Source organism: Macaca fascicularis, chromosome 2 (assembly GCF_037993035.2).
Source record: "Macaca fascicularis isolate 582-1 chromosome 2, T2T-MFA8v1.1".
Taxonomy (NCBI): domain Eukaryota; kingdom Metazoa; phylum Chordata; class Mammalia; order Primates; family Cercopithecidae; genus Macaca; species Macaca fascicularis.
In genome coordinates, this window is record NC_088376.1 from 153,823,102 (window position 1) to 153,837,272 (window position 14,171).

The 14,171-nt window shown below is 56.8% G+C and overlaps 1 protein-coding gene across 7 annotated transcripts in view; it reads left to right on the plus strand.

Moving 5' to 3' along the window:
* Positions 1 to 14,171, plus strand: part of PLXND1 (plexin D1) — a 52,071-nt gene that overhangs the window by 34,066 nt on the left and 3,834 nt on the right. For 4 of the 7 annotated variants that reach the window (XM_045385665.3, XM_045385666.3, XM_045385668.3 and 1 more), the window contains 19 exons: positions 150 to 249; positions 343 to 482; positions 1,230 to 1,397; positions 1,475 to 1,565; positions 1,770 to 2,033; positions 2,140 to 2,289; positions 3,146 to 3,260; positions 5,368 to 5,475; positions 5,569 to 5,681; positions 6,540 to 6,644; positions 7,140 to 7,270; positions 7,618 to 7,816; positions 9,901 to 10,047; positions 10,198 to 10,354; positions 11,239 to 11,342; positions 11,433 to 11,496; positions 12,518 to 12,552; positions 12,805 to 12,909; positions 13,469 to 13,632. In XM_045385665.3, coding sequence (XP_045241600.1) covers positions 150 to 249; positions 343 to 482; positions 1,230 to 1,397; positions 1,475 to 1,565; positions 1,770 to 2,033; positions 2,140 to 2,289; positions 3,146 to 3,260; positions 5,368 to 5,475; positions 5,569 to 5,681; positions 6,540 to 6,644; positions 7,140 to 7,270; positions 7,618 to 7,816; positions 9,901 to 10,047; positions 10,198 to 10,354; positions 11,239 to 11,342; positions 11,433 to 11,496; positions 12,518 to 12,552; positions 12,805 to 12,909; positions 13,469 to 13,632 — 2,460 coding nt within the window. Of the gene's footprint in view, positions 1 to 149; positions 250 to 342; positions 483 to 1,229; positions 1,398 to 1,474; positions 1,566 to 1,769; positions 2,034 to 2,139; positions 2,290 to 3,145; positions 3,261 to 5,367; positions 5,476 to 5,568; positions 5,682 to 6,539; positions 6,645 to 7,139; positions 7,271 to 7,617; positions 7,817 to 9,900; positions 10,048 to 10,197; positions 10,355 to 11,238; positions 11,343 to 11,432; positions 11,497 to 12,517; positions 12,553 to 12,804; positions 12,910 to 13,468; positions 13,633 to 14,171 lie in introns of those variants that run through there. The other 3 variants (XM_074033102.1, XR_012431531.1, XR_012431532.1) reach the window with 3 other exon arrangements.

Sequence of the window (14,171 nt, forward strand, 5' to 3'; positions counted from 1 at the left end):
TGTGGGAAACTCATGGGGTAAATTATACATAGAAGTCATTGGAAGTGTGGTGTGGCGTGGAATGGGGCAATCCCTGAGCCTGGCTCCAGGGTGGCCGTGGGGGCTGAGGACTGCTGGCCGCTCTCACTGACCACAGCACCTCCCCTCAGGATTGTGTGTGTCACGGGGCCAGCCCCAGGGCCACTCTCAGACATAGTGACTGTGAACGCCTCTAAGGAGGGCAAGTCCCGGGACCGCTTCTCCTACGTGGTAAGGGGGGCTACAGCCCACTGTCCCGCCTGCCCAGCACACACGCTCCCGGGGGGCTGGCCCAAGGCCCAAACACCTGCCTTCCTCCCACAGCTGCCCCTGGTCCACTCCCTGGAGCCTCCCATGGGCCCGAAGGCCGGAGGCACCAGGATCACCATCCACGGGAATGACCTCCATGTAGGCTCTGAGCTCCAGGTCCTGGTGAACGACACAGACCCCTGCACAGAGCTCATGTAAGCCTCTGGGCCTGACCCACCCCTTCTAGTCCAGAGAAATCAACGGGCTTGGGGGCTGGTGGGCTGGAGGTGACATCCTTGAGCCAAGCCTCACCTGAGTCTTCATTGGCTGTGTCCCCTAAGCCAAGCCACTTCTCTCTGAGCCTCAGTTTCCTCAGCTGTCAAGAATAGTACCAGTAATTGGAAGAAGGGCTTTTTGTGCTAGGTATACAGTAGATGCTCCATAAGTGATAGCTGTAATGAGAATGGTGTTGATTGCACACATTCAGATCTTCTGGCTGGCCCAGGGGTGTGGTGAGTGGCAGGGGTGTGGTTGGAGTCTCTTGGCGAAACACCTTTGTCTTTATTATGCACTTATTGTGTACCAGACCCTACTAATGGGCATTGCTGGGACACCAAGAGGAGCACAACATAGCCCTCAAGGGAAGGGCAGACACACCCACAGGAAGTAGGAACATCCAGTGGGATTGGGAGAAAAGTCAGTGCCTTCAGGGATCTAGGGAGAGAGGCTTCACCAGGGGTGGAGGCAGGAGAGAAGACCTGGGAAGGCTTCCCGGAGGAGGTGGGATGGGGCAGAATTTGGAAGTATAAGGAAACAGCTAGGTGCTAAGATGAATTGGGACCAGTCAAGGAGGCCTTGAACCCCGGGCCAAGTGCATGGGCCTGTGCCCCAGGTCTCAGGGGCATTGGCGGTGGGTGAGCAGCAGGAGGCAGGCCCTGCTGATAATCTGCTGCTCCCCCAAGGCGCACAGACACCAGCATCACCTGCACCATGCCTGAGGGGGCCCTGCCGGCTCCGGTGCCTGTGTGTGTGCGCTTCGAGCGTCGGGGCTGCGTGCACGGCAACCTCACTTTCTGGTACATGCAGAACCCAGTCATCACGGCCATCAGTCCCCGCCGCAGCCCTGTCAGGTAAGACTGGCACCCCGCCCTTCCCCCAGGCTCTCTGGGGCTGCAGGTGGACTGATAGGTTTTGCCGTCCCCCGCAGTGGCGGCAGGACCATCACGGTGGCTGGTGAGCGTTTCCACATGGTGCAGAATGTGTCCATGGCCGTCCACCACATTGGCCGGGAGCCCACGGTGAGGCAGTCAGGGGCCTGATGGCTGGGAGGGGGTGGCCCAGGCACAGCCAGGGCCCTAACTGACCAGGCCTCCTCCCACTGCATCTCTGTCCCCTCTTCCTCCCTCTGCCTCTGTGTCTCCTCAAACCCCACTCCCCCCGTTTCTCCATGTCCATCTGTCCATCCTGCACCCCGGTCTTGGCCCCTGGCCCTCATGCCCCAGCTCTGCAAGGTTCTCAACTCCACTCTCATCACCTGCCCGTCCCCCGGGGCCCTGAGCAATGCATCGGCACCAGTGGACTTCTTCATCAATGGACGGGCCTATGCAGACGAGGTGGCTGTGACTGAGGAGCTACTGGACCCCGAGGAGGCACAGCGGGGCAGCAGGTTCCGCCTGGACTACCTCCCCAACCCACAGTTCTCTACGGCCAAGAGGGAGAAGTGGATCAAGCACCACCCCGGGGAGCCTCTCACCCTCGTCATCCATGTGAGCACGGAAGGGGCCACGGTAGGCGGGGGCAAGCAAGCCAGCCTCAGCCATGGGCCTTGGGAGCACTTCCCCACACCACAGTTCTCCCCCTTTGCACCCACAGAAGGAGCAGGACAGCCTGGGGCTCCAGAGTCACGAGTACCGGGTCAAGATAGGCCAAGTGAGCTGCGACATCCAGATTGTCTCTGACAGAATCATCCACTGCTCGGTCAACGAGTCCCTGGGTGCAGCCGAGGGGCAGCTGCCCATCACAGTGAGTGGATGGGGTGCCGGAGCAGGGCAGACCCGGCCCCCACCCCTGGCCCATCTGCCAAGCATCTGCCCGTTACCCAGCACCTGAATTCACTGAGCGTTTTCATGCTCAATAGCTCAGTCCAGCAAAGCAGAGCTTTATATCCCCACTTGACAGATGAGGAAACTGAGGCCCAAGAACTTAGTGACTTGCTTGAGGTCAGTGATGGGCCCCATCTGGACCTGGACCATCAGAAACCATAAGAAGTTGTCCCTACGCCACTTGGTGTCTGTCCTAGAGCCTGGGCTGCCAGGCACCATGTAGAGGCATGGAGGGCAGGGGAGCAGGAGGAGCAGAGAGAGGCCAGAACGTGGGATCTTTTCTGCACTGTATCTCGTTGCATGCCTCCTGGGATGGGGAGCTCACTCTCTCCCAAGCAACATGTGCCACCCCAGGATGGCTCTGACTGGGAAAGCTTCCTTTTACCTGCACCTCAGTCCCAGTCCTGCCCTCTGAGTCATCATACCTCACCTACCCCCTGGTCTCAGGGCAGCCCTGCAGATACTTGGGGACAGCAGCCAGGCCCCGTGAACTGCTTCCTCTGGCTCACTCACTACTCCTCCCAGGCTGTAATGATAATCACAGCCCCCTGTATTGAGCCACCTCTGTGCCAGGCCCAGGACCAAGGGCTTGACAAGCCCTCATTTAGCCCTCCCAGTGTCCCCAGGAGGTGGACATTGTTATCTCCATGTTATCAATGTGGCACCTGAGGCTCAGAGAGGTTAGGTAATTTACCCAGGGCCACACAGCAAATGAGGAGCAGAACCAGAGTGTAAGTCTAGGAGAGCTACAACCCCTCTCCCCAACCTCTACACAGATCCAGGTAGGGAACTTCAACCAGACCATCGCCACACTGCAGCTGGGGGGCAGCGAGACGGCCATCGTTGTGTCCATCGTCATCTGCAGCGTCCTGCTGCTGCTCTCCGTGGTGGGTAAGGAGCCCCATCCTCAGGACACCTTGGAGGGCAGGCTTGCCACCTTGCCCCAGCCCCTCTGAAGATTGGCAGATGGAGGAAGGCAGGATGGGATGGGGCACAGCTTGAACAAAGGCTTGGCCACGGGAACAGGTTAGGCACCCAGAGGTCGGGGGAGGTGTGCCCCTCTCCAGCACCAATGGGTAGAAGATGTTAGATGGCTGGGGGACATGCTGGGCCCAGGCCAAGGTCCCTGAATCTCAAGCAGAGAAATTTGGAACCATGTTCTCCAGTCAATAGAGAGCTACTGAAGGTACTTAAGAAAAGGTTACTCAGGGAAAATTAACCTACATGTCTGGTGGGCTGTATCGCTGTTAAAATAATGGTCATGAAAGTAATAGACTCGACGTAGCAGAGAAACTGGAGCCGTCATACACTACTAGAGGGAATAAAACAAAGTGCAGCCGCTTTGGAAAACATTTTGGCAGTTTCTTAGAATGTGAAACATAGAATTACCCTATGACTTACGAGCCAGCAGTTCTACCCCTAGCTATCTGTTCAAGAGAAATGAAAACGTAGCCACACAAAAACTTATACACACGTGTTTACAGCAACATTATTTATAATAACCAAGAAGTCAAAACAACCCAAATGTCCATCAACCAATAAATGGATAAATGAAATATGATCTATTCATACAATAGAAAATTTTTCGTAAAATATGATCTATTCATACAATGGACAGTTATCCATAAAAAGGAGTGGAGTACTGATCCATGTCACCATGGGCATGCACCTTGAAAATATTACACTAACCGAAAGAAGACTCACCGAAGGCTGCATATTGTATGATGCCGTTTATATGAAATGTTTAAAATAGGGAAATTCAGAGAGACAGAAAGCTGAATGGTGATTGCCAGGGACTAGGGAGAGCATGAATGGGGAGTGACTGCTGAATGGCTACGGGTCTTCTTGAGGCAGTAAAAATGCTCTAAAATTAGTGGTGATGGTTGCACAACTCTGTGAATATACTAGAAACCATTGAATTAGGCCAGGCGCAGTGGCTGGTGCCTGTAGTCCCAGCACTTTGGGAGGCCAAGGTGGGTGGATCACTTGAGCCCAGGAGTTCAAGACCAGCTTGGGCAACATGGCAAAACTTTATCCCTACAAAAAAATACAAAAATTGCATGGGCATGGTGGCACGAGTCTGTAGTCCCAGCTACTCAGGAGGCTGAGGTGGGAGGATCACCTGAGCCTGGGAGGTGGAGGCTGCAGTGCGCTGTGATCGTGCCACTGTACTTCATTCACCCTGGGCAACAGAGTAAGACTCTGTCTCAAAACAAAAAAGAAAGAAAAGAAACCATTGAAGTATACACTTTAAATCACCGGATTATATGGTATGTACATTATATCACAATAAAGCTGTTTTATTTTTAAAGTGAGTATATTCAATGCAGAAAATTTTTGGAAAAACTGAAAGATGATAAAAGGAAAAAATACCCATCATTAGTACCCTGTGTATTTTTGTATATTCCCTCCCAGTCTCTTTTCTGAAAATACTATATATTAATAGATATTTTAATACATTATATATACATTCCTCCCCACCCCAGAAAAGGTTATAATGTAATACTGCTTCGTAATCTGCTTTTAAAAGTTTCTTAATTTACAAGTAACACCTGGTCATTGTAGAAGGAATAGAAAATGCTCAAAAGCAGAAAGTAAACAGAAGTCACCCAGAATCTTCCCACCCAGAAAAGCCGCTGTTAACCACTATTTCACACACACACGTATTCCTGTTTCTTTTTCTTTTTTTTTAAGGGGGCTAGACAAATTCTAACAGAGCTGTAACACTACACATTTCTTTTTCTAAGAACAGGTCATCAGGCATTGCTTTGCTGGCCATTCCCCAAGCCCTCTGCCGATGGGAGAGCTCCCTGCAACTCCCCACCCCCAACCCCAACCCTGCCCAGGAGGGAGGACTGCAGGGCCTCCTCCCACACCTTGCCCAGAGGAGCTGGAGCTGAGGCCAGCGAGCAGAGCCCCAGGCCCTGCATACAGCAGGTGCCAATAAAAGCTTTTCAAAGGGCACTAGAGGCCTGACCTGCCTCTCCACTGCCCACAGCCCTATTCATCTTCTGTACCAAGAGCCGACGTGCTGAGCGTTACTGGCAGAAGACGCTGCTGCAGATGGAGGAGATGGAATCTCAGATCCGCGAGGAAATCCGCAAAGGTAATGGGCTGGGACCCTGCAGGGCTGGGCCTCCACCTTCCCTCCTGGGGGATGGGTTCTCGGGCCACTCATGGCTGTCCGCGTGTCCGCCAGGCTTTGCTGAGCTGCAGACAGACATGACAGATCTGACCAAGGAGCTGAACCGCAGCCAGGGCATCCCCTTCCTGGAGTATAAGCACTTCGTGACCCGCACCTTCTTCCCCAAGGTCAGCCCGAGCCTGAGTCTGCCCCTGAACCTGTGCCAGCCACCTCAAGGCAACTCAACCTCTCTGAGCCCTGCCAGCCTAGAGGGTCCCTTGAGCAGTGCCAAACCTGCACAGCTGTCCACAGCCGTCCTGGCCACTTGCCCTGGCCTGCCACAGGGTGGAGGGTTGGAGGCAGATTCTTCACTCTTATTCTCTGCTCACTTGATGTTTAACTGTCCACACGGAAGCCAGCTGTAGCCCCACTCTCCTGGCCAGCTGGGCCTTCCTCTCCCCTTTCCAAGGTGGGGCAGAAGTGGCCAGGGCTGTCCCAAGCCAGCCTCTCTCCTCCCTGTGCCTCTTCCCAACCAGGCTTCACTTGGTCTCTACACTCCCTCCTCCTGTCCAATGGACTCCTGCCCCACCCCTTCCATGCCTGTCACGCCTCCCCTTGCCCTTCCAGGGTCCACTGCCCTCGCTCCCTCCTGGTGGTACCACCCTCCGTCCCCTGTCCACACCATTCCCCACAAAGCGGCCAAAGCAAGCCCATGTTTGACTACATCATTTTTCACGAAACCCTCCAGTGGCTTTTCCCAGCCTCAGGCTAAAGCTCAGACTCCCAACCTCTCTGCCTCAGTTTCCCCCATTGCACATGGAGCTGCTTTTGCTTCCCCTTAAGCCTTGTGCTGTCTGGTGTGGCCATACTCCTGGAATTCCACAGCCCCCGGGCGTGGCCCACTGCCTCTTATTCCTTTATGGGGAGCTTATTCTGTGCCAGTTTCCCCCAGCAGCCCAAGCCGGTGCCCTTTCTGTATGAGTGACCTTTGCATGCCAGCAGGGGGTGTCCAGCCCCACTGAGATGCTGGGGGTCTGTCTCTGCAGTGTTCCTCCCTTTATGAAGAGCGTTACGTGCTGCCCTCCCAGACCCTCAACTCACAGGGCAGCTCCCAGGCACAGGAGACCCACCCACTGCTGGGAGAGTGGAAGGTGAGTACCCCCCAACTCACACACAGTGGGCTACTTCCAGGCAACCCTGCTCCTCCCTTTCCAGTTCATCTAATCCATTGATCCTTGTCATGTGGAGGCATCTGCCATTGTAAGGTACTGAGGCCTCCATCCCAGGAGGCATTCAGGCAGCCATTCAGGGTGTTCTAAGTGCTGCCCCCCAAGGCCAGGTAGAGCAAACAGAGGATTGGACCCCCTCGTACACCCACTCCGCCTGCTGCTTAGAAAATGGAAGGTGAGAGTCCCTCACACTGGGATGCCAGGTTATCTTCAGGCACCCTCACCCTTCTCTGAGCCCCACTTCTCAATTCAACCAAGCCATTGTTCCCTGCCACAAAGGTTAGGAGGCATCCACCATGGAAGGTAATGAGCTCCCCATCCCAGGAGGCATACAAGCAGCCATCATAAGCACTGGCTGTTAGGCTAGGCAGGGACACTGGGCCCCTCTGGACACCCCATCACCAGTTGCTCCCACAGATTCCTGAGAGCTGCCGGCCCAACATGGAAGAGGGAATCAGCTTGTTCTCCTCGCTACTCAACAACAAGCACTTCCTCATCGTCTTTGTCCATGCGCTGGAGCAGCAGAAGGACTTTGCGGTGCGCGACAGGTCAGGCTGTGATGGACTGGGGTGGGGTAGGGAAGAGGAGCCTGTCCAAGGCCACACAGCATCAGGTCCTAGGTCCTGGGGCTCTGGGGCTCCTGACACCCCCATATTCCAGCCCTTCCTGGGCCTGGATGCCCGAGACCTTGGCTCACGGGGCACGGTGGTTGCTGCGGACATAGAAGAAGGTGGTGTTTCTCCGGGAGGATTCCAGCCCCACTCACCCCTCGCAGGACCCACCCACACAGGCACTCCTAGGACCGCTGGGCCCAGGGATGAGGCGGCACTGAGACCCTGGGACCCACAGCTCCTAGGGCCTCAAGGCGCAGCTGACACCTGCCTCCTGCTCGCAGGTGCAGCCTAGCCTCGCTGCTGACCATCGCGCTGCACGGCAAGCTGGAGTACTACACCAGCATCATGAAGGAGCTGCTGGTGGACCTCATTGACGCCTCGGCCGCCAAGAACCCCAAGCTTATGCTGCGGCGCACAGAGTCTGTGGTGGAGAAGATGCTCACCAACTGGATGTCCATCTGCATGTACAGCTGTCTGCGGGTGAGGCCGCCCGGGGACAGACAGAGCCCAGGCGGGGGCTGTGGCAGGGACGCAGCAGCAGTGACCCCACGGCCTCCCAGGCCTTCCCTGGCACCCTCAGGCCAGCTCTGCCAGGAGGGAGTGTTGCATGAGACAGGCCAGGCTGTAGGGCCTGTTATGCAGAGCGGGGAGCCGTGGCCTAGGGGAGGCCTGGCTGGCTTGCTGCAAGGGCTCAACAGATGCTTGGGGCATAATAGAGGTTGTGTCAGGGGCCTTGTCCCATCCGTGGTTTTCTCAGTCATCCACCCTTCCCTGCTTTGGATTCAGGAGATGAAATCAGCCCCTGGCTGGCCCTTGAGGCTCTCCTAACCCTAAGGGTGAGACGTGGAAACAAAATACAGAGTGGCCAGTGCCTTGCAGCAGAGCTCAGCTCATGAGGCCTCCATCTGTCTGGAGGCTTCAAGGTGGCTTCCTGGAGCAGGCGACCCTGTGCTGAGACCTCAGAGAGTGGGCCGGGCGAGGATGGTGGGGAGGGTGCTCCAGGCATCAGGTACAGCAGGAGGGCAGAGGCCAGGAGGAGGGGATGTTCATGGAAGGAATGGAAGGAAGGCCAGAGAATCTTCCAGATGAGAGCAGAGGCTGGGAAGAGGGTGGGCCTGGTAGGCAGGGCCTCTTGCCTTCTGCCAGAAGGACCCCCGTAAGCTCTCTTCTGCAGAGCAAGGGTTGCTCAGCCTCTGGTCTTGTCCCACCGTCCAGCTGCCCTACAGTGCTGGAGGCTAGAGGGCTGCCTGGAGGATTGTGGGAGAAAGGCAAAGGCCTGCCTGGAGCCCAGAACCAGGGCCTCAGATGTTCTGTTTTGTTGTTGTTGTTGTTGTTTAGTTTTTGAAGAGATGGGGGTCTTGCTTTGTTGCACTGGCTGGTCCCAAACTCCTGGCCTCAAGCAATCCTTCCGCTTTGGCCTCCCAAAGTGCCAGGATTACAGGGGTGAGCCACTGCACCCAGCCAGGATGTCCTGGGCTTGAGTCTGATCTTTGGCACATCCCAGCTGTGTGACTCTGGGCTACTCATTGCCCTCTCTGGGCCTTGGTTTCCTTCTGTCAAATGGGGCCTCTGCCCCTGAGCCGGGGGCTTGAGGGAGCCCCACGGCCCCTTCTGGGGGAAGGGGGTAGTGGGGTGGAGCAGAGGCAGGGCCTGCGAGGGGCCATCGGGGTGCTTTCACCTTTCGCGGGCTGCCTCACTGTGGGCCATCAGGAACCACAAGGGCCACTGTGGACCCTGGACCTTACTCCCCTGGCTTCTTTCTGTGACCTCAGCCAGGCCTTCCCCTATGAGCCTGTTTCCTCCTCTAGAAAGCAGGGAATCAGTGCCTCCCACGCCCCAGACCTGGAGAATTGGACCAGGACTTGGGCTGGCAGGCTGCCTTCGTAATCTTTGCCAAATCTGCCTAATACTATTATGTACTTAATTTTTCTTTAAATCAATTTTGGTGGGTAGTTAAGTAAAACTATCCCAGTAGAACACCTGGGTCCCTTGCTGGACAATGGCCTTGAGAATCAGCTCATGGCTGTGGGTCCAGCAGAGCCACTGCCTGGAGGGCCACCCTTGGAGATGGGCAAGAGCAGGGACTATGAGCCTCATTCCGCCTGAGACTCCACGGTCATCAGCCTGCGAGTGGGGTCGAGGCCACATCGGTGTTCCGGGCCCACCTAAACTCACCCTTGGGGCCACCCACTTAGGAGAAAGTCACAGGCTTGGGAGTCAGCCGAGCCAGGTCCGATTCCTGCCCTGCCGCTTCCCAGCTGGGTGACCCTGGGCAGGTCACTTGCCCTCTCTGAGCCTCGGCACTGTTGGCTGCACAGTAAAGATGATACTGCGTATCCGGAAGGGTCACTGGGATGAGGCAATGAATGCCCCCACCCACAACTGGTGCTGTTTAATGAACACAAGCTTAGGGTCCATGGAGACACCCTGGAGAGGAGAGTGTTACACCAGGATCCAAAAGGAGACTGAGGGGTTGGGGGACGGGGGCGTGAAGGTGTTTGGCCCAAGGCGTGGGGGCTGGAATACAGAGGGGACCTTGGCCCTGATACCCCCGTGCACCCCAGGAGACGGTGGGGGAGCCATTCTTCCTGCTGCTGTGCGCCATCAAGCAGCAAATCAACAAGGGCTCCATCGACGCTATCACGGGCAAGGCCCGCTACACACTCAATGAGGAGTGGCTGCTGCGGGAGAACATCGAGGCCAAGCCCCGGGTGAGTCGGCAGGGTGGGGAGGGTCCCAGGGCTGGTGCGTCTTGGCCTACGGCATTGACCCAGCCTTCCTGGGCAGGGCATGGCTGCCTGGGTACCGGCATAGTGATGGCAGCAACTCACTGACCTTTCTCTCCCACTCTCCCCTTGCAGAACCTGAACGTGTCCTTCCAGGGCTGTGGCATGGACTCGCTGAGCGTGCGGGCCATGGACACTGACACGCTGACACAGGTCAAGGAGAAGATCCTGGAGGCCTTCTGCAAGAATGTGCCCTACTCCCAGTGGCCGCGTGCAGAGGACGTCGACCTCGGTGGGTGGGAATGGGGGCAGAGACCCCGAGTCAGGTGCTTCAGCCGGGGCTAGCCCCTGCCTTGACGGGAAACACTCCTTTCACCTGGCATGGGTGCATGAATGTGGGGACACTGAGAGGATCCAATGAGGCCCCCTCGGCAGAAACAAAGGGAGACAAGTCCTGCAGTGTGAGTGAGCTACAGACAACAGCAAAAAGCCTTCAGGAAAGGCTTCCTAATTCCTAAAGGAGGGATGCTGGAGTGGGGTTTATTTGTTTGTTTGTTTGTTTGTTTTTGAGACAGGATCTCATTCTGTCACCCAGGCTGGAGTGCAGCGGTGCAATCTCAGCTCACTGCAGCCTCCACCTCCTGGGTTCAAGTGATCCTCTCATTTCAGCCTCCTGAGTAGCTGGGACTACAGGTGTGCACCACCACATCCAGCTAATTTTACTTTTTGTAAAGATAGTGTCATGCTATGCTGCCCAGGCTGGTCTTGAACTCCTGGGCTCAAGCGATCCTCCTGCCTCAGCCTCCCAAAGTGCCGGGATTACAGGTGTGAGCCACCACGTGGGGCCTGGAGTGGGTTTTATAGGATTCTTGGTTAGGCCAAGGGTTTCATCAGCAATTGTAACATTAACAACCCTGCAGACAAGGCCATTTCCAGAGCTCCTCCTCTGTGCCCTCCACCCTGGCACCTTCACTGTGTACCCTCACATTCTCTCCCCCAGCTCTTTCCTGCTCTCTCCGTTTTATGGATGGGAAAATGGGGGCTCAGAGAGAGGTATGGCTTTCCTCATTTTCCATGGAGAAAGCGAGAGGCCTCTCCCTGTGTGGCTGGGCCAGTAACCACCCCTCAGGCCCAGCTCCCTGCCCAGACCCTGATGGCCTGCTCCTTGTCCCCCAGAGTGGTTCGCCTCCAGCACACAGAGCTACATCCTTCGGGACCTGGACGACACCTCCGTGGTGGAAGACGGTCGCAAGAAGCTTAACACGTTGGCCCATTACAAGGTGCAGCCCTGCCCCCCTGCCCTGCTTCCCCACCCTCATGCCCCCACCCCGACCTCCAGCCTCTGACCTCGGCCTCTCCCCTCCCATCAGATCCCCGAAGGTGCCTCGCTGGCCATGAGTCTCATAGACAAGAAGGACAACACACTGGGCCGAGGTAGTGCGGGTGCACGTGGGAAGGAAGCCTAGACTGCATGTGGACGGGGGCTTCCATCCCATGCCCCTGTGGGGAAACTGAGGGTCCGAGAGTCACGGCTGGCCTGGGCTGAGGCCTCCTTGGTGGAGACTGGGCGGGGCCAGCCTCCTCTGACCCAGTACTGCTGGGGCAGGGCCCACACCAGGCCTCCTCAAGCTGATTTCCTGCGGCAGCTGGAGAGAGGCCCCGGGAGGGCGGGCTGCAGTTCCGGGAGGTCTGGGCAGTGGCCAGGCCAGAAGGGGGGCCAGCATGCCCGTCTCAGCCTTGGGCCATGTCCCTGCCTCAAGTGCCCCCTCCACAGCCTCAGACGCCCCAGGCACAGCCGCCTGGCTGTTAGGCCTGCCAGCCCGGGCTCCTCTGGGTCTCGGGGTCCCCTCCTGAGATTGAGAGCAGAGTCTCGGTCTCTCCCAGCAGCCTGGGAGTCTGGGCTGGCAGGAGCTCTGGGCTCAGGGGTGGGGTGGGTGAAGGAAGCCACCTCTGCCTGCCTGAGGCCTCTCCTCCCCCGTGGCTGCATCTTTCTGTTTCTCTCCACCGCTGTTCCTCCCTCCAAGTCCCTCCATCCCTGTGGTCACTGTGTGTGTGTGTGTCTTTCTCTCTCTGCCTCACTGTCTCACTCTCTGTGTGTCTCTGGATCTCACTTATCTCTCTCTCTGTCTCTCCCAGACTCAGTCTCCCCATGAGTCTCTGCATCTCTGTCTCATTCTCTCTGCCTGTCTCTTTGGATCTCTGTCTCTGTTTGTTTCTCTCCCCATCTTTCTGTCTCTGCTTCTGTTTCTCTCCCCATCTTTCTGTCTTGTTTCTGTTTCCCTCTCCCCATCTTTCTGTCTTGTTTCTGTTTCCCTCTCCCCATCTTTCTGTCTTGTTTCTGTTTCTGCCCTCTTTTTCTGTCTTTGTTTCTGTTTCTCTCCCCATCTTTCTGTCTTCATTGCTGTTTCTCTCCCCTCCTCTCCCATGTTTATTTATTGTGTTTTTCCTCTCGCAGTGAAAGACTTGGACACAGAGAAGTATTTCCATTTGGTGAGTGCCCAACCTCGGCCCCAGGGGATCCAGCCCCTCAGTGGGTGTGGCCTTGGCTTTCTGTGGCCCTGGGCCTCTGGGAAAAGTGCTCCCGGCCCTGAGAAAGGCTGGGGGTGGGGGAGTAGGGATGAGGCCCAGAATCAGGAGGGAACCACAACCCTTGTGTGCTAAGAAGCATGGCAGAGCCAGACCTCCCACAGGCGGCCGAGAGTGGGGCCTGGTGCGGACACTGACCACTGCCCGGCCTCCCAGGTGCTGCCCACGGACGAGCTGGCGGAGCCCAAGAAGTCTCACCGGCAGAGCCATCGCAAGAAGGTGCTCCCAGAAATCTACCTGACCCGCCTGCTCTCCACCAAGGTGGGTCCGGCTTCAGTCTCCCCTCCGTGCAGTGGCTACAAGGCTCCAGCCCCAGCCCCAGAGGGTCATTGCTCAGGGCCAGCTGTGCACACACGGCTGGAAGAGGGGTGTGAGTTCTTCCTATTCCCCCTGTGGGGCTGGAGGGGCAAGAGGCTGAAGGCTTAGGGTCCCACTTGAGGCATTTCTCACAGCCAGGAAAAATGCCTGACAGACACTTCTATGTTAGCCCACGTAACAGGGTACAGCAGAGGCCCAGAGGGGTCAGTGATGTCCCCAAGGGCACGTGGCTCAGTGGCAGCGCTGGCACCCCACAGCCCATACTCTGGTGCCTCCAGTTCTCGACTACATGTGCCAATGCCTTGATTAGTCCTTTCAACGCCTCTGTGAGGCAAGTTTCGGATGCTAACTGAGGCCGGAGAGGCTCGGTGACCAGCCTGACGCCGCGTGGCTCCCTCATTCAGCAGCCTGGGCATTTCAAGCTCTGCAGAGCCACCAAGGGTGCCCACTAGCCCTCTGCACGTGGCCCGGGGCTGACGGCGGCCACCCCACTCCCCCGCAGGGCACGCTGCAGAAGTTTCTGGATGACCTGTTCAAGGCCATTCTGAGTATCCGTGAAGATAAGCCTCCGCTTGCTGTCAAGTACTTTTTTGACTTCCTGGAGGAACAGGCTGAGAAGAGGGGAATCTCGGACCCCGACACCCTACACATCTGGAAGACCAACAGGTGGCGGGGCAGGGGCCGTGCGGACTTCACTGTGCCATTGGGGCCCCTGTGGCAGGGGGTTCAGAGTCTAGTCTCTGGCCTCGCCTGCTTGGGCTCAAGCCCTCCTCTGCCTTTTCCTAGCTGTGTGTTCTTGGATGAGTGACTTAGCCTCCCTATACTTCAGTTTCCCCTCCACTGTAAAATGCAACCCTTGTTAATGGTAGGAATTAACTAGAAGAGTGCCCAGAGCATGGTCTAGGTGTTGCCCTTACTATCATTCTCCCACACCCCTCTCAGGCGGGTGCCTTCACAGATGAGCACACTGAGGCTCAGAGAAGCAGTACCTGCTCAAGACCACACAGCCTGGGACAGTAGAGCCAGGCTCGGCCCTACATTATCTGAATCCCTTACCCAGTTGGTAGCCCTCCTTCGAGGCACCTCTTAGCTTGTCGGGGTCACACACCCCCACAAGAAGTTGCTGGAAACCCAGCCTGACCCTCAGGAAGAATACCACCAGCCCAGGTGCCTGTCTGCAGGCCAGCAGCTTCCCAGAGCTCTGG